Source organism: Neocloeon triangulifer, unplaced genomic scaffold (assembly GCF_031216515.1).
Source record: "Neocloeon triangulifer isolate White Clay Creek 2 clone unplaced genomic scaffold, ASM3121651v1 ptg000005l, whole genome shotgun sequence".
NCBI lineage: Eukaryota > Metazoa > Arthropoda > Insecta > Ephemeroptera > Baetidae > Neocloeon > Neocloeon triangulifer.
This window is the reverse complement of record NW_026775548.1, coordinates 490,205-513,225: the sequence shown is the minus strand read 5'-3', so window position 1 is coordinate 513,225 and position 23,021 is coordinate 490,205. Positions and strand designations below refer to the sequence as shown.

The following is a 23,021-nucleotide window of genomic DNA, read 5'->3' as shown; positions in this document are numbered from 1 at the left end:
GCCCTCTGCCCTCGCGAACCAACTTCGCCTAAATTGTCTGCAATATGTTATTGAAGTCAATTTTTACATATGATTTGTTTGTAAATGATGCGAATGAAGAAATAAATTTATATAAAATAAATCATTCTTTAAAAAAAATGTTTATAAAAAAATAATTAAAAAGGAAAGATGACAGATGATTTCTATAGCGTCAATTGTGCACGTGTTCGAATTTACTTTGCGGTCAAGGACTTTTCATGTGGCTTTAATTTTGGCACAAAATAAAATGGCCTGGGTGTTAAGTATCAAAGAGCATCGCGGTTCATAGTCGATTTAATCTGTTGATGTTTTTTTTATACCAGAGCAAGAGAATTGCGCGTTTTCAAAGTTTATTCAATTCAGTATCAATAGTTTGCAATTTATCTTCATTTAAGTAAAAAGTCATTTCACCTTTTGAAAGCAAATTATTTCCTCGTCTTGGTATTTTTCGACTGATGAAATGCCGAGAAAATGTACACCAAAATATTTTTATGAAACTCGTATGTTTCTAATGTTAATGTAGACCTCATTTTTTTATTTAGCTATATTTTATTGTAGATATTGAAAGCGTTATAATATTTTTTTTTATTAACAAAAAATTTTACTTGGAGGGAAAGCCGGATTGTTCATTTCCAACGTGTTTGTGTTTTTTTTATATTTTTAACTGCGTTTATTTTTATGTATTTTATTTTATTTTAATATTCATTCCTCGCAGAGAGGAAAAACCCAATTAACGTTGCTGCCCATATTAAGCAGTCGAGAATCAGCTGGGTTGGCAGCGACGAATAAAACTACAAAGTACAGGCTGGGGTCCGAGGACAGCGAGCCGCCCGAAGCCAAATTCCACTTGAAGGCCGAAACGTTGACGAGCGACTCGGAGCCGCACCACTTTGGCGCGTTCACGTTGGCCAAACTGCTGCCGGACGTCCACAGCGGCATGTCCACGCCTTCATCACAAACGAAATAAATATGCAAGAAAAAAAATTAATTGCACACGTACCAGAAGAGAACAAACTGTTGAGACAATTGAACTCGTCGATCGTTTCGATTGAAACGAGCCGAAGACCAAATTGGCAACACACGCTCGCCGCACCTTCAAATGAGTACTGCCCGAAGAGGAACAAAATTTATCAACAACATTTAGATCGGAATAAAGGAAATATTTTAAATATACCCAGCCGCCAATTGAAACGTAAGTTTTTCCACCGCACGCATTCCTGTGGTACGCAATCGAGGCCAACGCTGCTTTTTTATTTTTTTAATAATTATAATAAAATCATTATTTTTAGTTGTTCTAATTATCATTGTCATTAAATACACATGTTAAGTATAAAACAAAAATGTTTTTTTTTTTTACATAATTTAGCTAAAAAGCAGTTTGAAATCAAAAGAGCCCCAATTTTATCTAAATTAGAAACTTAAATCACGATTTCTCTCACGTGTGTTTTGTTCAAAAGCGCGTCGTTTGTCCGGCTGTTGATGAAAAAGCGGTCAATGGAAAGTGAAAATTTTGCAAATTGACTCACGTCAATCACGCACGAGTATCCCGAGGGGCACCTCGCTTCCGTCGGTGGCAGCGGCACGTCCCCCTGTCCCAAATTTTAAAATTTTTTTCAATCCAAGCCACCTCAAGTCGGAAATTGTAATCAACAAGTGGCAAAGTAAACTTCTCATTTTGCTAATAAATTATCGTCACTTTTTACAACCGGGGCGAAAGGGAAAGAGAGAAATTGAAACAATTATAATAGTTTCATTTTTGGGCTGATATGCAATTTTCGATCAATTAATTTAATCCCCTAAACTTAGAAAATTTAATTAGAAAAATTTAATGATTTATACCCAGTAGATTTAAAACATTGATTAATTCTTACGGCCGACGTGTTGAATTCGACCGCTGCGATCACGTTGGCGACAAGATTTGGGGCCTTTTGCTGGCCGCACTGGTACACCAGGGCCGCCGTGTCGCACTCGTCCTTGCCCTCTATTAATTTATTCAAAATCTTTCTTTGAACAAATTCGTGCAAAATTAAAAAACACTCACTTAACTCTGCGCACTCGTCCACGGCGATCAGGTTTTGCTGCAGATTGGCGTCATTCGTGGACGTCATTTCGGCCATTTTTATCAGTCCTTCGGTCACCAACTTTCCATTCACCATCTTTAAAAGATTCATCACAGTTTTTAATCTTTCATATTTATTTATTTTTACAAATCCTCCGTTTTGCCCGGCGCACTTGATGAAGCACTTTGGAATTATTGCCAAGTGTAAATACGTACGTGAACCTGGGGGTTGGCCAATTTAATTAATTAATTATTTAACTATTTATAAATATATCTCCTTAATTAATATTTATAAATGGTCAAATAATGTAGCACGGCCCCAGATTCAGACGCGCTCGCCCGTCCTCTTTCAATACTATTGAGACGTCACAAGGAGATTAGCTTATTATGTAAACTATTATCAAGTGGCGGTAATACAAAAGTCAATACACACAAAACGCGACGCGGAGCGTGGGTGCGTTTTGGCCAGATGTGTGAGAAAAGGAAGCGGCGGCTTCTCCTGCTTTTGTCGTCAAGCGCTTCGGCTACAAAAGGGCGCGCTTTTGAGAAAGCGTCGCTCTCACGGAAAGCGAAATTGAAAGTTATGCTTTAAATTATTTAATTTAAACGTCTCAATTATATTGTCAGATTACGAACTTTCAGAATGATCGATTGGTCTGTTTTAAAATGCAATTTTGTTATTTATGATATAAATAGATATTAAATTTATATAGCGGTCTTATTTATTTATAAGTTTTAAATTGCTGTGTTTCAATTTCTTAATATCTAAAGGATTTTATTTGTCAATTTAAATTGGCTAATTCTTACAGTGAAATTAGAGGATTTTTATTCTGTTGATTGCAAGGTTGATACAAATAAAATAATCAAGTATTGATATATGTTCAATAACTATTAATATTGCTAGCTAATTATTTTGAAATATTCAATTCGTTTAATTGCACAATAATTAATTAATTTAGTATGTTGTGTTTCCACTGTAAATATTCTTTTTAATATTACAAATAACTATGATTTATGAATTAACATACAAAGTAAATTTGATTGAGAGATGGATTTTAATTGCGAGAATTAATTTCCTGTCTTGCTTATATTAATTTATAATTAAATGAACAGGCCCAAGCCTCTAGAAGAGCCTTGTCCTCAGACTAACAATATCTTTTTTTATGAGAGATGAACTTTTTGTTTGATTCGGAGAGAGAGAACGGAGTAAAAATAATAGCAAGACAATATATAAAAGTACACACAATGGGCAAACAATTAGCGCAAAATATATGCAAACCTTTTCTCTGAAATGAGTGCGGCGGCAGGATGAACACGCCTGGGGTTGACACAATTTTGTATTCAACAAGATCAATTACAACTTATTGAACGGCTAATTGTAGTTGGAGATCTGCGTTTGACGGCCGGTGAACGAGGTCTGATTTTTATTTTCCCGAACTAAATTTTGAGGAGAAAAACTCCTCCTAACTTTAAAAATAAAGCCAATAAGGGTGGTCTAAAATCTAGGAATGCATCACGTGACGTCCATGACAGATAATTAATGTGACACAGAGCAAACCGGTAGGGCGCACGGACTTCGGGGGAGCGGCGAACTTGTCTCTTCTTTCTTGACGAGCAGGGAGCGCACACTCGAGTATAATTGATAATAAAATAATCTCGCAATTTATAATGTTAAATCTCTCAATTTAGCATGCCAAATTATATAATATAAAATTAAATATAATTCTAAAGGATATAAAATAATACTCCTAATTAATCGACCAATAAAAAAAAACTAATTATTAAAAATATTAAAAACTAGCCCTCTCAATATTCACATCCCCTTTTCAAAATTGAGTTGGGTGTTAACACGACGAGATTTTCGACCAATAAAAAAAAAAATATTGAAAATAGAGAAGAAAAAAAATATTGAGAAAATATAAAAAAATTAGATTAAACTTGTTAATTTCTTAAAACTAAAAATTATAAAAAATAATACATAGTTGTTGTACACATTTTCTGCCGACGAGGAAAAAGTCAGTAAAAACTAGGCTAAAATATTTCTTGTAATTCACTTTTTCAGCCTTCAAGGAAAAAGTCACTCAAACAAAACGCTTTGTTATATATCCTTCACACATTTTGTCTTAAAAAATGTAGAGCAGTAACGGCGTTTTTGAATAGGCAAAAGCGTTCGCACTAGCATTGAGTAATAAAGAAAGGCAAATTGGGGAAGGGAAAATAGGGATGAACAGGGTGTTGGGCTTCTGTTGAGCGTCTTTGGGTCATTCAATCGTTTTCGTTTGAAGAGTAAACATGGCTCATCTCTCTGCTGCTGCGAGTGTTGGGAAGAAGCGGGTGTACCTCTGTTTAGGGGTGAAGCCTTCGAAGGTGCAAGGGGTGAACGGGTTGCATTTAGCGCACGTCAAGTGTGGCGCTATTGTTGATCCTCATGGCTTTTCGCATGTGCGCGATTTTGACACCAAATTTGCGATTCGTGAAATTGGCGAAGATCGAATGCTGCTGCAATTGAACGGGTGCCGAAAAGTATTCGAGGCAAAGTTCTACTCTTTCATGATTCGCGCGTTCAGCTCGATTCAGCAAACTTGGCCCGATGAGAAACCTGAAGTAGTGTGCGGCTCCAAGCTGGACTGCGTGCTGCTCGAGGCGTATACTGGATATGTGGCGAAGGGCCATATAAGCGAGCTGCCTTCGGACTTGGCTGGAGGGCATTGTTTGGTGCACCAATTCATTGACAGCGGAAACAAAAAGGCTGTGCTGCGGCGTTTTGAAAAACCTGAGATGCTTCCGTACAAGGGCTGCAACATGAAGCTGGTGCAGTCTGGTGCTATTGTGAACCTGGAGTTCGATGCTGTGCAGATTGGCGGATTGAGCTTCGTTCCACACGACAACAGTATGTTTGGCGGGTACTCCTCGGAGTTCATTCCACAGACCATGATTGGGAAGGCGCAGCACACCATCGCTGCTTGGCGGCAAATGCCAGGATGTGAGTATATTTTTTTTTGTCTGTGTAAAATTAAAAAAAAATTTAATAAAATTTAAAAGTTAATAAAAAAAAAAAAAATAATAAATGTTCTTCATTGTTTTATGGCTGTGTCAGTTTTATATGTTTGTGTGTGTATATGTTTTAGTTTTGAAAACCGTGCCGGATAATTTGCTTTTCGACCAGGTGGTTGATGTCATTTCAAACAAGGTGACTGGTACGGAGGTCCATGAGACAATGATGCAGCTGATGGACAAGCTGGACACTGCGTTGGCTTGGAGGGCTGATGTCAATAATCCGGCAGGTGAGAAAAGAAAAATAATTAAATATTTGAAAATTTTACTAATAAAAATTTGTTTTTAGCTGTTGCAGCAAATCCTGCTGTTCCTGCTGGAGGTGCTGGTGCTCAAGGCGGTGCTGTTGGTGCGGCCAATGGAGCTGCGGCTGCTGCTGCTGCGGGCGAAGAACGTCGCGCGGCGGTGTTGGAAGAGGAGAGAGGGTTGCGCGGCGCCGGATCGTCTCAAGCTGGAGGTGATCGACCTGCACGAGGGCAACCAAGGATGGGTTGTCAACCATCTGCATCTTTGCGTCCTCGCTGCCCAGGTCGGCGTGAAGAAGACGAGTTGGACACGGAGGATTCAGACGAGGCTGGTGCTGACGAAGAGACGGAGCAATTCGGACAGCCGGGACCTATGTACGGGGGGATGCCTTACCCACAGCAAGTGTATTATGTATTCATGGGTGAAGGGCAGGGTCCTGCAGAGTTTTTCCGTCCCAACCGTGGACGCGGTGGTCAGCAATGTGGACATGGCGGCTTGCCTTTCGGGCGAGGTGGTTTTGTGCCTCCTGCTCGTGGTGGGTTTTACCATGGACACGGCGGGTACCATCGTGGTCGCGGAGGACGTGGTCACTTCTAAGGAGGGAAAGGATTTACTCTTTGCTATTAGCTACTAGCTAAAACCAAAAATGTCAAAGTTTATTTTTAACTTGAACAAAGTTAGTGTTTTTGTAGTTGTCACTCACTGTCACTTTCTTCTTTGCAAATTCTTAAAATTAACACTGATAAAATTATATTTTTCTTAACCCTTATTTTGGCTTTTTTAAAAGAAAAATCTAAAATTTAAATGTTTGCCCATTTACAAACTAAATTTCAACTATTATCTAATTTCATCTCTTTGCAATATGCTGAAATGTAAAATAATATTAATGTGCTTCTAGGTGATTTTACATTGAGAATTTTCTGTTATATATAAAAAAAAAAGATAACTATGTTTCATGTACTTTTTATTGAGTTGATAATAAACTAAATGCATTTTATGAAAAAATAAAAAAAAAGTTGCATCAATTCAAAATGAATCATAACTTTAGTGATTGAGAAACAAAAATATTTCAATCAATTTCAATTTGATTTTTAATAAAAATAAGGAAAAAAAATATAAAAAAATAATTTTAATTTATTAGCTTCTTCATTAAAAAAAATCTTTTAAATGAAAGGAATGTAAAACAAATCAAATCAAAAGGTGTATTCCTTTTTTAATTAAAATTGAAGAAGTGTTTTTCCTTTCGGAGAGTTGTTTTTCTCTAAATAACTGAAAATAAAATTTTCAATTAGATTATGAAGGATGCGCTGTTTTTTCTTGCTCCTTCATTTGGGGCTTGTGAGCATACAAATTGTGTCTCACATTCAGGCTTAACTTGTTGGTAGACATTGAGAGTGGGGTTGCTGATTTCTTTGTCAACAGCATGCATGGCCATTAATTTTATAGGCGCAGAAGGAATATTTTGTAGAGCACAAATGGTAGGCGCTTTAGGTTTTTTGAAAATTAAACCTTTTTCAAACTTGCACATTTTAATGAAAACAAAAGTTCCCACTAAAAATATAATAAAAAGAGTAAACCAGATTATATAAGAATTTTGTTTTACATAATGAGGGTACCAAAGGAAATCTTTATTTTGTTCTAAATTATTAATTTCATGCATCAGAGTTTCAATTTTCAACTGATAATACTTATTGTTGGAAGAGTTGGTTTGATATAAATTGTTTAATTTATCCAAATTAGTATTAGAAAAATTGCTCAATTTATCGTTAATATTTTTAACCAGTGGAAAATAAGAAATTTTTGGAAATTCCACAGGTGGAGAAAAATTAAAATTGCCCAAATTTACAGAATAGCTTCCATAGAGAATAAAATTTTCTCCTTAAATTACACAAGATTTTGGTACATGCAAATAGCCAATTCCATGAACAAAATCAGGAATTTTATTTTTCTCAGCTGGGTCATCGCAAATTTTATTCAGAAAAATTTTTCCTTCGACTGAATAAATATACGTCGAATCAGCTGTCGGTCTAAAGAAGTGTGGTTGAAAGTGCTTCATGGTTATTATTTCACAAACTGAATCCAAATTTTTATCTTTCCCAGTTAATAATTGAAATAAACAATTTGGTTCCGAGCTCATGCGAATTATTTCTTTAGGGATGCAGGTTTTTATTTTGTGTTGTCCACAAGCGTTATATTCTTCATTTGTTAACGTAAAGTAACTGTTTAAATCTTTTGTTACTGCAATTAAATCTGAAGATGGTTTTATTTGAAAATAAATCTCAGAGTTATTAAATTTAGTTGGCAATGAATTTGGCTGAAAAACTGTAAAAAGTTTGTTATTCTCGTATATTGGAAAATTAATGAATAAGACTAAATTACCTTTGTCTTCGTAAGCATTTATCTGAGCCAAATTGTAAAGCTGCTCAAGGTTGTCTTGTTGTGCAAAAGTTAAAATTTTATTGGAGGAGAACAATTTGCTTTGAACATTGTGAATTATTTTGATCAATTTCTCATGAGGTAAAAAATACGGATCTAAAATCGAAACGGATGCAAACAAGTAGGCTTGTTTCAATTTCATTACTTTATCTTTTAAATTTTCATAATAATTTTGAAACTGTCTAATGAAAGCAAAGTTAAGAAATTCTTTAGATAAACTATAGACCATTAATTCTGTCCGAGTCACTTCACCATTTATATAATCAATCAACATGTCCATATGATTCAGCTCTGTTAACATTGCATTTATTTTGATGTCATTTTGACTCATCTGTGCCAATGTAAAATTGTAGATTGTTAATTGTTCTTTGTAAAGGTGAACTAGTTCCTCTTGGTTTTTTGTTATATTTTGAACTTGAGAGTGAAGAGTTTTAAGGTTTTTATCGGTTGCGGTTCCAAATAAAAATTTCATGCTTTCCCCAACAAAATCAAAAAGATATCTCCTTTTTCTACTATTGGAAAAATTGTCCATTGAGATTTTTATTTCATTTAAAGTATCATCTAGAAATTTGGTTCCTTTATATAAATGTTGTTGTTCACTAGCAAACCATGATTGTTGTATATGCACAGTGGGTTCTCGGACTTTATTGAAAAAAGTAGCAATCGATTTGTTAAAATTTTCAATAAGTTCAGTATAATGGTCCAGATTTATATTAACGTGTACAAACCAAACGTCTGATGTGATCAAAAGATCACCTTTTTCAATGAAGTAAATACCTTTAGATGGATCATCTTGCTGAACACAGTGTGCTGAAGTTAGCAGCAAAAGTTGGAAAATGAAAAGCATTTTGATGCTGAAATCAAAATATTAATATGCTGATAAAAAAAAATTAAGAAAATAATTAAAAATTCTTTTTTATAATAAAATAAAATTTTTATAAAATCTGTTTTAATGAGATAAAAAAAAATAAATAAATATTAATAATGATTGCAATAAAAAAGGAATAATGAAAAAAAATAAATTTTAAATAAAAATATTTTTCTATAAAAATAATCAATTTTAAATATGAAGGAGTTAGCAATTTTAAATAAATGCTTATAATGTAATAATAAATTTAAAAAAAAAAAAAAATAAATAATGGAATAATAAAAAAAAAATGTTTAAATAATTTAAATTCTTCCTTCATATAAATTAAATTTATCTATATGATGTCCTCTGCTACGTAGAGGATAACGCTCATCTTGCTCTACTTGCGGATTTTGATTATTTTGCAATTCTAAACTTTGTGCTCCAGCAATATCATTGCTGGTACTTGGTTGATTAATTTGCACATCTGATTCAATTTGAGCTGGTTGCTCCTCCGACTGTTTCTCTAATTTTATATTTCGGTCGGGTGAAAGTGAAAAGTTGTGCAAATCTTGTACTATGTCAAGAATAGTTTCGTCGTCTTCTCCGACATTATAATTTAATTCATCGTCGAAGTTAAATGGAAAATCAATTTCTTCTTCACTCCCACTCGATTCATCTGAAGTATTTTGAATGGAAAAATAAGCTGAATTATCACTGCCCCCTGACTTTTGACTATTTTCATTGTCTATTTCAATGTCGTCAGAATTTTTTTCGTCATTATTCTGAATATTATTATCATCCGCTCCTACTTGTGCGGGTATTTTCTCATCAGTTTTTTCTTTATTTAAAATTCTGTGCAAGTGATGAGCAGGTATGTCATTGATATTATTATACACAGAATTATTTCCAATCTCTCTTTCATCTTTCTCGCTAGATGTTTTTTGTATATGCTCTTGCCCATGTTGTCTTTTTAAGTTCTCTCTCAGTTCAATCTCTTTTGTTTCAAATACACTAATTCTCGGCGGTGCGGTTTTAAGTCTGTCAATGTGCACTGTCTGTGTGTCTTGGCCATATATTTCTTTTATTTTATAATTAGGACCATCGCTACCAATTATTCTATAAGGTCCTTTAAATTTTTGCTGAAGGGATTTTGAGACACCTTGTTGTTTTACGAAAGTTCTCAAATAAACAATTTCTCCTTCTTGCAATTTTCGCGGTGCAGCTTTTTTATTATATTGTTCTTCTTGAATTTTTTGACTTTTTATGAGTTCATTTTTTTATTAAATGTAATGAGTATTTTGCCATCTTTATCATCAAATTTTTGTAATTCGTGTCATAATTATAAAATACTCGCGAGTGTGCTGGGTCGGAAACTACATCAAATGGGAAAATAGGGTCTCTGTGGTATAAAGCAAAAAATGGGGTCTCTTTTGTACTGCTGTGCGGCGCGGTGGCATAAGCAAAAGCAACATATGGGAGGAAGTTAATCCATTCTGCTGGTTTTTCAAGCACAAGTGTTGCTAGGATTGATTTTATTGTTTGGCCCGATCTTTCGACAAGACCATTCGCGGATTGATGATATGCGGCGCAAATTCCACGATTTATTTTTAATATTTTACAAACATCAGAAACTACTTCTCCTACTAAATTAGAACCTTGATCTGAAATTAAATTTTGTGGTACTCCATGTCTCATAAATACATTTTTTACTAGTGCTTCTGCAATTGTGTAGGCTTCTTGATTTTTTAGCGGAATCAACTCTAAATATTTTGTCAAATAATCAATTACTATTAAAATATAACAATAATTGTCACTTGGCGGATAAATTCTACCAAAAATGTCAAAATGTAAAGTGTTGAAAACTCCAAAATTTCTCAAGTAACCAACAAGAGGTGTTTTCTTTATTCTTTTATTGAGTTTTACTTTATTACAAATTGTACAACTTTTACAATAATTTTCACAGTCAGAATTCATTGTCGGCCAATAAAATTGCGATTTTATTTTATACAACGTTTTTTCATGACTTAAATGGCCTGACCAAGGGCTATTGTGTGATTTGTTAAGAATTTCATTTACTAAAGAAGGCGGCGCATAAATTTGAGCATGACCTCTCAAATTTTGCGGCGATTTGTATAATATTTTACCGGAATCTAAGAAATATTCAGGTTGCTCTAAAATATATTGTGACTCTTCTAATTTTTTAATTATTTTTTTGATTTGTGGATTTCTTAATTGTTCTTCTTTAATTAAATCTTTACTCCAAATTATGGTTGGTTCGTTAACTTGAATTTGATTGATTGAGATTAAGCGAGATAAGCTGTCAACGTTCGAATGTGCAGATGTGTTGCGATAAATAACTTCCATGAATAAATTTCGTAGTTCGCAACACCAGCGAGCTAATTTTGAAACGGGATTTTTAATATTTAGCGTAAATTTTAATGCAATACTGTCAGTTATGCAATAAAATTTAGTTAAATAAAGATATTGTTTAAATTGTCTTGTTCCTAATATAACAGCTAAAGTTTCCTTCTCGGTCGATGAATAATTAATTTGGTGTTTATTCAAGAGTTTAGAAAAATATGCGATTGGGTGTTCTACATTATCATCTCCAATTTGACTTAACACTGCGGCTACTTGATAATTAGAGGCGTCACAAAATAAAAGAAAAGGTCTGTCAAAACGGGGAAAAGTTAAAACTGGTGCGGAAATTAAAGCTTCACGCAATATGTCAAAATGTTTTTTATGTTGATCAGTAAAAATAAATTTTTCGTTTTTCTTTGTTAAATCAGTTAATATTTTTGAGTATAGTGAAAAATCATCTATTGAAGTGCGATAGTAGGAAAATAATGCAAGGCATTGTCTGACTTGCGTCGGATTTTTAGGGTAAGGTAGTTTTTTTACTATTTCCACTTTACTGGGGTTAGGTTTTATTCCTTGTTTGGTAATTAAATATCCCAAATACTCTATTTCTTCTACAAAAAATTCACATTTTTGAGGGGAAATTTTTAAATTGTTTTTTATTATCCTGTCTAAACATTCTTCAAGATTTTTAAAGTGGGCTGCTTTGGTTTTATTGAAACAAAGGAGGTCGTCTAAGTAAATTAAAAGTTCAATAAATTTTTTGTCATTAAAAATTGAATCTATGCATTTTTGAAAAATAAAACTTGAAATTTTTATACCCATTGGAAGTCTGTTTATAATAAATTTTCCAAGCTCTGTTATAATAGCACAGATTTTTCTGCTTCTTTCCGACAGTTTAATGCTGTGAAAAGCATCAGAAATATCTATTTTACTATAAAAGCATGAATCTGATAGTGAGTTTAACATTTTTCGGGCACAATAAATTGGCCAGTAATCATTTTTAACAAATTGGTTAATTTTACGGTAGTCAAAAACAGCTCTATATTCTTGTTTTTCTCCCTTTTTAACTTTTTTTGGAACTAGAATTATAGGTGATTGCCATTCGCTTCCACCTGGTGTAATAACTCCTTGTTTTTGTAATAATTCTAATTTTTCTTTTAATACCCAGCCAGTCCTCATCCACTAACATTCTCCTATCAAAGAAGATTCCTTAGTGGATTGATCTGGCGATAGAAGAAACCTCTAAAAATCTTCTAAATATCTGCTATCGATAGAAGATCGCATCCACTAATCAATCCACTAAAGAATGTTAGTGGATTTTATAGAAGATTTCTTAGTGGTCCTCTTCTGCTATCAACTTCTTAGTGGTTTTCTTAGTGGATTTTTAGTGGAATTGACACTTTGATAGTGGATTTGGCACTTAAACGAAAAACCCAGTGATGTCGGCAGTGGCTCGCACGCGCATAACTTTTATAAATCCAGAATTTCCAAAACACATGATAATTATCCTAAAAAAGATTAAATGCTGAAATAAAAAAATTCTTTTGAGTTTCGATATTTAGCACTAAATGAAAAACAAAGGTTATAAATTTTTCAGATTGAATTAGAGCTTTTTTTTAATTTTTCTAAGATGCATTTTTGGGGAGCAGTTAATGTAAATATTTTAATTGAAAAATTCAGTTTGCGCTCAATTTTTAGAATAACGGAACACAATCATATTTATTTTAATTTTTGAGAGCATAATAGCCACTCAAGACCTTGACAGATTCATTGAAACAATTATTTTCATTATATTTAAATAATTTACAATTTATTTGATTTTAAATCTCTTAACTGAGTTCAATCTTCAACGTACGCTAAAAAAAATTTGATGAATTATAAAAAAACTCTATGAATCAACAGACACTATAATTTCAACATAAATATTAAAAATAAAAATTATTTTGCATAGTGAGTTTTCCGTGGTTGGAAATATTCAGGTATTTTTCGCGCCACCCTGACGTTGCCATGAGCGGCTCGAGCTTTGGATATGCTGCCGTCTTGCTTTTTAACAGGGGGAGAGCGCGTCGAAAACGAGTGATGGCATTTGGAAAGGTACGCGACCTGCACAACGTGCACGGAAAAAAGCTCGCTGCGTTTATCTCTTCAAAAAAGTGGCACAGAGAGGAATTCTGGTGAACGGAAAAGAACGGTTAGTAGGAGTATTCATAAAAGTAGAAAATAAATAGATAATCATGATATTTAAATTGTAGATCCTGCAAAAAAAACGACAATTCTACGGCATCCCCGCGCCCAACGAGCGGCCCGCGCCTGAAGAATTAAAATAAGTTATTGAAGAAAGGAACCTCTGCTCTAACGGATATGGCATTGTCTTTTAAAAATTTGAAGGTAAATTTAAAGATCTAGTTGATTAACCGGGCAAATAATAACGAAATTATTGTTTTATTTCCAGAGTGACCTGAAAAACGTGGTCGTCAAAGTTGAATAAAAATAACAAGTTTTCTTGGTGCTGTGACCCGATCGACCCAATATTAAGCTAGTGTTCTTTGCCACCCCACTCATCTGATGCAGCGCTGTTCACCGAGAAATGTTATGTACATATTGTTTTATTTAAATATTTTATTTTGTTGTTTTATTTTGTGTATTGAATGATAAAATAAAATAAATGACAATCATAATAACCGCTGCGTTTTTCTTGTTTTTCAACCGCCAAATTCAATCTTAGTGGATTGAAATCACTAAAAATACCACTATCAATCCACTATTAAGCAAGTGGCCGCCATATTGAATCCACTATGAGAGTAGAGTGAAATCACTATCAAATCCACTAAGAAATTCCTTAATAGAAGATTCCGTCTTCTATGTTAGTGGAACAAAAATATGCTCTCATAGCAGATTCATATCTACTCCCGTTGTGGGGCACTAATCACACTAAGATGTTAGAAGATTTTTAGTGGATGCGATCTGCTATTTCTTAGCAGATTGAGGACTGGCTGGGTACATTTCTAAGTTTAATCGGTACTGGATAAAAATTGCTGCATATAGGTTTTGTGTCGCCGACGTTGATTTCGGCTTCAAAATTAGGTACATACGAGAACATTTTTTGTCTCGTCAATAAAAGCATCTTTTTTGTCCCAAAGAAGAGCCATAAGGGTCTCTCTAGTCGCGGGATCTAAATGGGAAAGTTTGAATTTCGAAAAAAAAAATTTCTTTAGTGTCTGAATTTTTTACTTTATCTGAATTAGTGTATTTTATGGTGTCGTTACTTTTTTCCTCAAAATCAGAATAATCCAGAGTGATATCGCTATCCAATGGACAAGAGGCAGATTCATTTTTTATATGCTCATCCTGTTGTAACTTAAACGCAGTAATAAAATAGTCTAATCCGTAACGTTGATTGACTTTTTCATTGTTTTGAGTACTATTATCATTATCTTCATTATTAAACGCGCGCGTTTGTATTGAGGCTGGCGGCAACACACCACGATTTGCCGTCCCTCGCTCTGCAAAAGAGCTCTTTCTGTCCTCTTTCGTCATCTCCAACTGAGCTATTTGTCCCTCGTTTCGAAAAGAAGTATGCTCAACCGATGCGTTGGTAGCTTGGGGCCAAGACGATTTTTCTTTGGGGGATAAATTGAGCAGTAAATCTTTTCTAATAAAAGTTGCAAGTTCTGATTCCTTCTTATCTCTATGAGCTCCGCCACAGAAATCAAAGGAGGCTAAAGAATTTACATTATTTTGGATCCGTGAATTTACATTATTTACAGTCACCTCGTTATTAAGATCATTGGCTTTTAATGGATAAATTGGAATCTTTTTATTATATACGAACAAAATGTTTTCTGATAGAATTGGTACTGCAGAGAAAATTCGGAAAAAATCAGTGCCTAAAATTCCACATACTGGCAGACTGATATCATCATTTACAATTATGAAATCTTTTTCAAAATTTAAATCTTGATAACTGAATTTTAAATTAGCAACTCCTTCTGAGTTTAATTTATTTCCTGTTACGCCAATTATATCTACATCAAATTTATTGCATTTTACTTTGGACATTAATAAATATTTTTTATTGAAAATTGATGCGGCGGCGCCAGTGTCAAGAAGTAATTTTACATTTCTTTTTTTTGATTGAGGCATTGTTACTTTAATTACATATACATCGCTAATTATTTTTCCACCGTTAAAGAAAGAATTTAAATGGGAAATATTGATTTTATAAGGAACATTTAAATCTTTAATAATATTTATTAAATCTTTAGCTGTTTCTCTTATAAAAAAATCAACCAATAAATCTCTTTCATTTTCGGTGAGAAAATAATTTTCGGCGGGAAGAGTGCCCTGTGCGTTTATGTCTTTTTCTAAGTAGGTGGGCTGAAAAGAAAAAGACAGCTCTAGTTTTTTTGACCGGATGTGTTTGGCGTCCTTTTCTCAGCATCTGCTTTAAAATTATGACAATTTCTCATGACGTGGGAAGGGTCTCCACAATAGAGGCATTTTAATGTGTTTGAGTTTTCAGAATTTGGGAAAGCTTGTTGTCCGAAATGTGGCGCTTGATGCTGCTGCATTTGGGACTGCTGGTTAGGGAAATATTGAAAAGCATACGGATTAAACGCTTGCGGAGGATAATAAGAGCGCGGCGGGAAATAACGAAAACCGTTGTTCTGTTGGCCTCGGCCACGTCCTTTGTATCTATTTTTCCCTCTATAAGAAGAGAAGTTTTGTCTTTGCTGGGGTGGGTGCTGTTGGGGTGGGTTCTGTTGCTGGCCGGAAACATTAGATGGCCCAGCGACAGGAGCTGGCTGGCTTTTGGTGGGTTGGGTGGGTGGCAATACTGCGGGTGGCTCATTTTTGTCGTCCTCGAGAGACAATTTTGAAAAGTCAAGACGCGGACCTTTTTGTACTGCGCTTCTGTTTTTTAGTTCAATGGAATCCAGATGGTCATGTGCGTCCATATACGAAACTGCATTTATAACTACAGCTTGGCGGGAACACATTTTATTTAAGCGAAAATCGCTTTCTTCAGTTATTGCGGCTTGCAAAACTTCATTAAATGAATCTTTATGATGAGCGATCACTCTTTTTCTGAGATCCTCTTCATAAATCCCTTGAATGAATTGAGCCATAATTTGCTCATTTAATATTTCGTCGTAAACTTTTTTCTCGGCAGCCGTTGCTTTCTTATTGGGAGGTCTGGCATTTATATAAACTGAACGGAGTCGTGCGGCAAAATCAAGTATAGGTTCATCCGGTAATTGTCGAGTTAGAGAAAATTTTGCTATTTTTTCAGTTAAAGATTCAAATTTCATAAAAAGTTGGACTAAATTTTTACAAAAATCATCCCATTTTTTTTCTTCATTATACGAGCTTCGGAAAAGTAAAGTTTTAGCGCGGTCGACCAGTCTACTTTTTGCGACGCATATTTTTATTGTGTCAGTCCAATTTAAATTGTTGCCAATGTCTTCAATACATTCTAAGAATTCTGTGATATGCGGCGTGCATCCCGGCTTACCCGAATAAGTAGGAATTAGATTCACTAATTCCCCTCCAATAACCGGTGCTGGCGGGACTGCCATTTCGAATTTGTCAGAACTTGGTAATTTTTTATCAATTAATTTCTTTTTCAACTGAAAACTTTTTGTGCAAACGAATCTTGGATAATTTTTTTTTTGTTTTTTGCTTACCTATTTTAAAGTTTGATAAAATCACTGTAATGATAAAAATTGCTTGCCAATTTTTAAATAATCAATAATATAAAAGATAAAAATAAAATTTATTGAGGTTATTGAGAAAATATTTTCAACTTATTTTCTCTGTTATGAAAATAGTGTTTAATTATTAAATTAAGAAAAAAGAAAAAAAATTTTATTTTATTTGATTAAATGTTTGATTGAATAAAAATAAAAAATAAAATAAAATAAAATTAAGAAAGAGAGTAATAAAATAAAAATAAAAAATAAAAAAATTTGAAAAAATTTTGATTATGATTTTTTTTTTTTTTTTTAATTTTTTTTTTGTAAATTAAAAGAAATTGAAATAATATTTATTGTTTTCGCGCGATAGGTAATTATTCTGACACCATGTAAATACGTACGTGAACCTGGGGGTTGGCCAATTTAATTAATTAATTATTTAACTATTTATAAATATATCTCCTTAATTAATATTTATAAATGGTCAAATAATGTAGCACGGCCCCAGATTCAGACGCGCTCGCCCGTCCTCTTTCAATACTATTGAGACGTCACAAGGAGATTAGCTTATTATGTAAACTATTATCAAGTGGCGGTAATACAAAAGTCAATACACACAAAACGCGACGCGGAGCGTGGGTGCGTTTTGGCCAGATGTGTGAGAAAAGGAAGCGGCGGCTTCTCCTGCTTTTGTCGTCAAGCGCTTCGGCTACAAAAGGGCGCGCTTTTGAGAAAGCGTCGCTCTCACGGAAAGCGAAATTGAAAGTTATGCTTTAAATTATTTAATTTAAACGTCTCAATTATATTGTCAGATTACGAACTTTCAGAATGATCGATTGGTCTGTTTTAAAATGCAATTTTGTTATTTATGATATAAATAGATATTAAATTTATATAGCGGTCTTATTTATTTATAAGTTTTAAATTGCTGTGTTTCAATTTCTTAATATCTAAAGGATTTTATTTGTCAATTTAAATTGGCTAATTCTTACAGTGAAATTAGAGGATTTTTATTCTGTTGATTGCAAGGTTGATACAAATAAAATAATCAAGTATTGATATATGTTCAATAACTATTAATATTGCTAGCTAATTATTTTGAAATATTCAATTCGTTTAATTGCACAATAATTAATTAATTTAGTATGTTGTGTTTCCACTGTAAATATTCTTTTTAATATTACAAATAACTATGATTTATGAATTAACATACAAAGTAAATTTGATTGAGAGATGGATTTTAATTGCGAGAATTAATTTCCTGTCTTGCTTATATTAATTTATAATTAAATGAACAGGCCCAAGCCTCTAGAAGAGCCTTGTCCTCAGACTAACAATATCTTTTTTTATGAGAGATGAACTTTTTGTTTGATTCGGAGAGAGAGAACGGAGTAAAAATAATAGCAAGACAATATATAAAAGTACACACAATGGGCAAACAATTAGCGCAAAATATATGCAAACCTTTTCTCTGAAATGAGTGCGGCGGCAGGATGAACACGCCTGGGGTTGACACAATTTTGTATTCAACAAGATCAATTACAACTTATTGAACGGCTAATTGTAGTTGGAGATCTGCGTTTGACGGCCGGTGAACGAGGTCTGATTTTTATTTTCCCGAACTAAATTTTGAGGAGAAAAACTCCTCCTAACTTTAAAAATAAAGCCAATAAGGGTGGTCTAAAATCTAGGAATGCATCACGTGACGTCCATGACAGATAATTAATGTGACACAGAGCAAACCGGTAGGGCGCACGGACTTCGGGGGAGCGGCGAACTTGTCTCTTCTTTCTTGACGAGCAGGGAGCGCACACTCGAGTATAATTGATAATAAAATAATCTCGCAATTTATAATGTTAAATCTCTCAATTTAGCATGCCAAATTATATAATATAAAATTAAATATAATTCTAAAGGATATAAAATAATACTCCTAATTAATCGACCAATAAAAAAAAACTAATTATTAAAAATATTAAAAACTAGCCCTCTCAATATTCACACAAGTGAAATTTGATACAAATAAATAATTAAAAAAATTATCTACCTTGATTCGAGTGTCGAGTTTGGTGTAGTTGAAAATTCCTGCCATCTCCACTTGAAGAGGAAGCGGAATTTTTAGAAAATTTAACACATTTGTTTGTCTTTCTAGACATTTTGTCGACGGATTAAATTATTTTTGTTCGTTACCGTCGGACACGTTGTAAACGGCGGCGCACTCGTTTTTGATGGCGCTGCCCGAAGTTGTCGATTTTGAAGTGTCTCGAGCCTTTATTCGAATCAAAAATTAATTTATCATATTAATAAAATAATGGACGAAGCACCTCGCAAATGTATTTGAAGGAAGTGGAGCAGTCTTGGTCGTGCAGCTCGGCCCTTTCCGTGTCCACGAGGACGATGGCGCAGTTTTTCTTTGCGGCGCGATCGTCCGGCTTGTTTTGCGCCCAAACAGCTTTGAAAAGCAGTTGATTGACCGAACACCAGCCGAACGACCTCTCGCAACCTTCGTCCGAAGCGGAAGTCCAGTAGGCGCCGCCCGGAATCGATTTGTTCGCTTCAATGATTCATTAATTTTTATATTAGAGTGAAAAATATTTCAATTACAATTGACGGCCGCCTGCAGATTGGCGTACTCGAAGTCGTTTTCGATGCTCAACAGCGTCATTCCCAGTTTGCAACACTCTTTGCTCGCCACCAACCACTGCGAGAGATTAACAATTTTTAAATTATTTTATGGAAAATTTTATGACGCAAAAAAACGTCTCCATCATTAAATGTTTGAGATTGCAAGAATTTTACTAAGGAAAATTTTGAAATTTATCGCTCCAGGTCCATAACTTAACTAAAACAATTAATTTCAGAATTGATTAATTTGCTTACGGACTCGGCCGAAGTGCTGAACAAGTACGTCCTCTCGTTGACGGTGAACCACAGGCCGTATGCTGCTGGGTCTAAAAAACAAATCCAAGAAAAGAAGAAAAGAACATTTTAATTTTTCTAAATTTCCCACTCGTCAAATACTGCGTTTTTTGATCTGCCAAGAAGGAGAAACGAGAAGTCTGCAAAAATATAATTTGAGCAATTTTTCCAATTTAAAATATTTTAGTACGTCTTTCAAGCAATTTAATACAGGGCAAACTGGAGCAGAGCAAGGAGGCGCCGGCGTTGGTGCTCCCTATTTTTTTCTTTTTTACAATCTTTTAATTTTTTTCTAATTAAAATTTCACCTGGCACGCGAAAATGTATGAACTGTTGCAATTTTCGTCGGTCAATTGCATGGAAATGCCGGTCTTGTTGACGTACAGGTGGACGCAATCCTCGCTTTTGTTGACGTTGTCCGGCTGACCCGAGGCCCAAGAGGAACTCACGGTCGAGAGGGGTTTTGGCAGGCAAAAGTGAAAAGTGTCGTTGGGCCACAGTCGCCGGCCGGACGTCCAGTAGTTGGCCGGGTAATCCCAACTCGCTGTACAAATTAATTATTTACTTAATTTCTTTTTAATTCAACCAAAAGCGAAATCCACACCGACTAATTTATTTAGGCACGCGAGTTTCTCGTCAGATTCAATCGCGATTGGAACCATTCCGAGGCTGCAACACCTTTTCCCATTTGTCTCCCAGTCGATCTTAAAAGCAAAGTCCAAATCCATATGTGAGTTGATAATTATTCCAATGAAAACCACATTTCCATTACAATTTTGTTCAGAATTCATTTTGATTAAACTCAACAATGATAAGCAGAAATCATTTTCCCACTAATTGACAGCATTGCAAAGGCTCAATCAATTGTAAAAAAATTGTAGTTAAAAAGTGAGAGGATTAAATGCTTCATTTTAAGCCAATCAATTAATTATTTCCTATTTCTGATAAACAATCATTACCACGCTCTTTCCGAATAAGTAAAGCATGCCGCATGCCTCTTTCCAATAACCATATTTTTCAGCATCTTTATAATTAAAAGGGTGAATATTAAATTAAAATAACATGTTATGAGTTTTGTACCAGCGACGACGCCACTGTCAGGTGAAAGCAGCGACATCTGCAATATGTTCAGAGTTGGACTCGCATAATTAAAAACGGAATTTTGATGATTTAGTCTTACGTTTTTTTCACACAACATATTTTCACAGCTATAAAGGGCCTGAAGAAAAAAGCACAATTAAAATCATAAAAAAATATCCTGGCTCTGTTTCTATTTTTAAATTAATTTCTAAATTAGCAGAACCAATTTTACGCCTGGAGGAATTGTTGTCGTTCGAGAAGTGGTGGGGACTTCAGTAGTTGTGGTTGAAGAAGTTGAGGATGAAGTAGTTTCAAAAGTCGTCATGGAAGTCGTCGAAGCCCAAGAAGTAGAGGCCGGTGAAGATTCAACAACTTTCGAGTCAATCGAAGATTCGCTTGTAAAAGTTGTCGTTTCGATTTCCTGTCCTTCTTGTGATTGATCAAAGTTTTCAGTTGTTGTCAAATCAGATGATTCCGTTTCAATTTTTGTTTCTTCAGTTATTGCAGAGGTCTCTTGAGTTTCAACTGAATCAATTCTCGGTGGTGTGGACATCTAACCATGAATTCCAAAGTAATGGATATTTGTAGATAGAATTAAAAATAAACTTTAGCAAATCGTTCAGTTTCTGCTGTGGTGATTATTTTGGTCACGTTTCTATGCTTCTTGATGGGACTGAAGCAATAAGGACTTCGCCCGCAGCATTTCACAACATACATTCGTTTGCCTGCCGAGGAGGCAAAATCATCAGTTTTTTGTTTTTGTTTTTATGTTATTCAAATTCCAATGTATTTGTTCATACTATTTTTCAACGCTCTTATTGATGTTAATGTTCGTTTCGTCTGCATTTTCCTCAGGTTTCTTTTGCAATCACAGGAAATCTGTAAAGTTGATATAACGACAAATACTTTAGATTTATATTCTAAATTTAAGTAACTGCAAAAGAGTAGGAATTTACAGCCGCATCATAAAAATTAAGATAAAATTTGAAGTTTTTATCACGATGCATCCTGACCAGCGAGCTATGGTCAGAATTTTCGAATTCTCAAGAGCCCTTTTGCTCTGCCCGTAAATGAATCTTACCATGGACATCAATAATATCAGAGCGATGGTAGAAAGAAGAGACAAACTCCAGTAGCCAGGCTGCATCTTTCTGCCCGGTCCGTACATCACGATTAGCGCTAACAAATTAGGACAAAGTGGAAGTTGGCACCGTCATGAAGTTGTCACTGACAATACATGGGAAACCACAAAACAGGCACGCAACATCCGCTCTCAACTCAGGACACGTGTTTATCAAAAACGAGATTGTTTTTGTCTCCATGGCCAGCTCCAAATACATCAATGCTCGGGAGTGGAGAGCGACGCACAATTAACTAGTGAAAGTGAACGAAGAGACTGACCAGGGCTTTTTCTCGTCACCAGCTCGGCTGACCAATCTTCAACAAAATGTATCTCGATTTTGTGATGTTTGCCAGAATATTTCAAGAATTCGTCTGCTGGATGGTACAAATCTCAAAGTAATTCAATATAATTATCAAATGATCAATAAAAAATATTAGATTTAAATTAAACTACCAATATATTATTTGCTAACAAAATGAATTTCCTTTTTCTAGTGAATTATTTTTATTCTTATTTTTGATGGAAAATAATATGAGCAATTGTTTTTCTATAACGTGTGTGTTTATTTAAATTTGTTCAGAAAAGCGAGTATTTTAACAAAATTCTAAACGTTTTTGCTATGGATCGATCAGTAGCATTTGCTGGGAAACTCGCAAACAAAGAACGGTAACAATTTTTTTGTATTTGGTGTCGTTATAATCTCTGGAATGATGCAACTTGCTAGACACGAATGTCAAAAGAGATGCACAAACTGCGCATATTTTTATATAAACTTGATGAAAGTTAGATTTTAAATGGACTACGGTTGAGACTCCAAGACTTTTATCTTCTGCCAAACTTGACCCATTCAGAATTAAATGTGTTGTGTTGCTCTCATGTGAAGAAAAACATTCGGGGCAAAGCACACAAAAATAAGCTGATAAAAAGGCACGTCACGCGATTTGAAGATGATCTTTACTGGCCTTGGCACGTAGCCGAAGCAAACCATAAGAAAATTCTCAAGTAATGAGTAGAAAATATTATTTTAATCTTAAAGAGAAAGAATAGGAGTGATATTGAAATAAATTCATTTAATAATAGAAATGTATGACGCTGTTTTAATTATCATTTAATTAATTTTACTCCAGTTACAATAATTTTAAATTTGCATATAAATCTCATTTAAATTTATGTTGAACT

General features: G+C 34.3%; 2 protein-coding genes across 3 annotated transcripts; one reads left to right on the top strand and one right to left on the bottom strand.

Moving 5' to 3' along the window:
- Positions 1 to 193: 193 nt before the first annotated feature.
- LOC132193960 (uncharacterized) lies at positions 194 to 20,435 on the bottom strand. Of its 2 annotated transcripts, none has more exons than XM_059614958.1 (16): positions 20,244 to 20,435; positions 19,948 to 20,183; positions 19,830 to 19,895; positions 19,731 to 19,779; positions 19,601 to 19,671; positions 19,325 to 19,421; positions 19,045 to 19,274; positions 18,911 to 18,989; positions 18,768 to 18,817; positions 2,060 to 2,174; positions 1,890 to 1,999; positions 1,545 to 1,607; positions 1,458 to 1,491; positions 1,193 to 1,263; positions 1,019 to 1,124; positions 194 to 965 (listed from the first exon to the last, which is right to left on the bottom strand). In XM_059614958.1, the coding sequence occupies exons 1-16, from the start codon at positions 20,428 to 20,430 to the stop codon at positions 721 to 723; spliced, it is 1,809 nt and encodes a 602-aa protein (XP_059470941.1). In that variant the 5' UTR covers positions 20,431 to 20,435; the 3' UTR covers positions 194 to 720. The 2 variants fall into 2 exon arrangements, with proteins under 2 accessions (XP_059470941.1, XP_059470942.1); XM_059614959.1 differs by having other exon boundaries at positions 1,193 to 1,260.
- On the top strand, positions 3,115 to 6,181 carry LOC132193905 (uncharacterized). The gene is made up of 3 exons (XM_059614856.1): positions 3,115 to 5,060; positions 5,206 to 5,361; positions 5,421 to 6,181. The coding sequence occupies exons 1-3, from the start codon at positions 4,370 to 4,372 to the stop codon at positions 5,972 to 5,974; spliced, it is 1,401 nt and encodes a 466-aa protein (XP_059470839.1). The 5' UTR covers positions 3,115 to 4,369; the 3' UTR covers positions 5,975 to 6,181.
- Positions 20,436 to 23,021: the final 2,586 nt, after the last annotated feature.

What these genes read in the sequence shown, in the direction of transcription:
- LOC132193905 (XM_059614856.1), top strand. Translation starts at nt 4,370, where the DNA reads ATGGCTCATCTCTCTGCTGCTGCGAGTGTTGGGAAGAAGCGGGTGTAC. An exon ending in TTGGCGGCAAATGCCAGGAT is followed by an intron (nt 5,061 to 5,205) that starts GTGAGTATATTT and finishes TATATGTTTTAG; the next exon opens with TTTTGAAAACCGTGCCGGAT. An exon ending in TGATGTCAATAATCCGGCAG is followed by an intron (nt 5,362 to 5,420) that starts GTGAGAAAAGAA and finishes ATTTGTTTTTAG; the next exon opens with CTGTTGCAGCAAATCCTGCT.
- LOC132193960 (XM_059614958.1), bottom strand. Translation starts at nt 20,430, where the DNA reads ATGAATTCTGAACAAAATTGTAATGGAAATGTGGTTTTCATTGGAATA. An exon ending in GATACTCGTGCGTGATTGAC is followed by an intron (nt 1,492 to 1,544) that starts GTGAGTCAATTT and finishes TTTCATCAACAG; the next exon opens with CCGGACAAACGACGCGCTTT. An exon ending in CAACAGTTTGTTCTCTTCTG is followed by an intron (nt 966 to 1,018) that starts GTACGTGTGCAA and finishes TTTGTGATGAAG; the next exon opens with GCGTGGACATGCCGCTGTGG.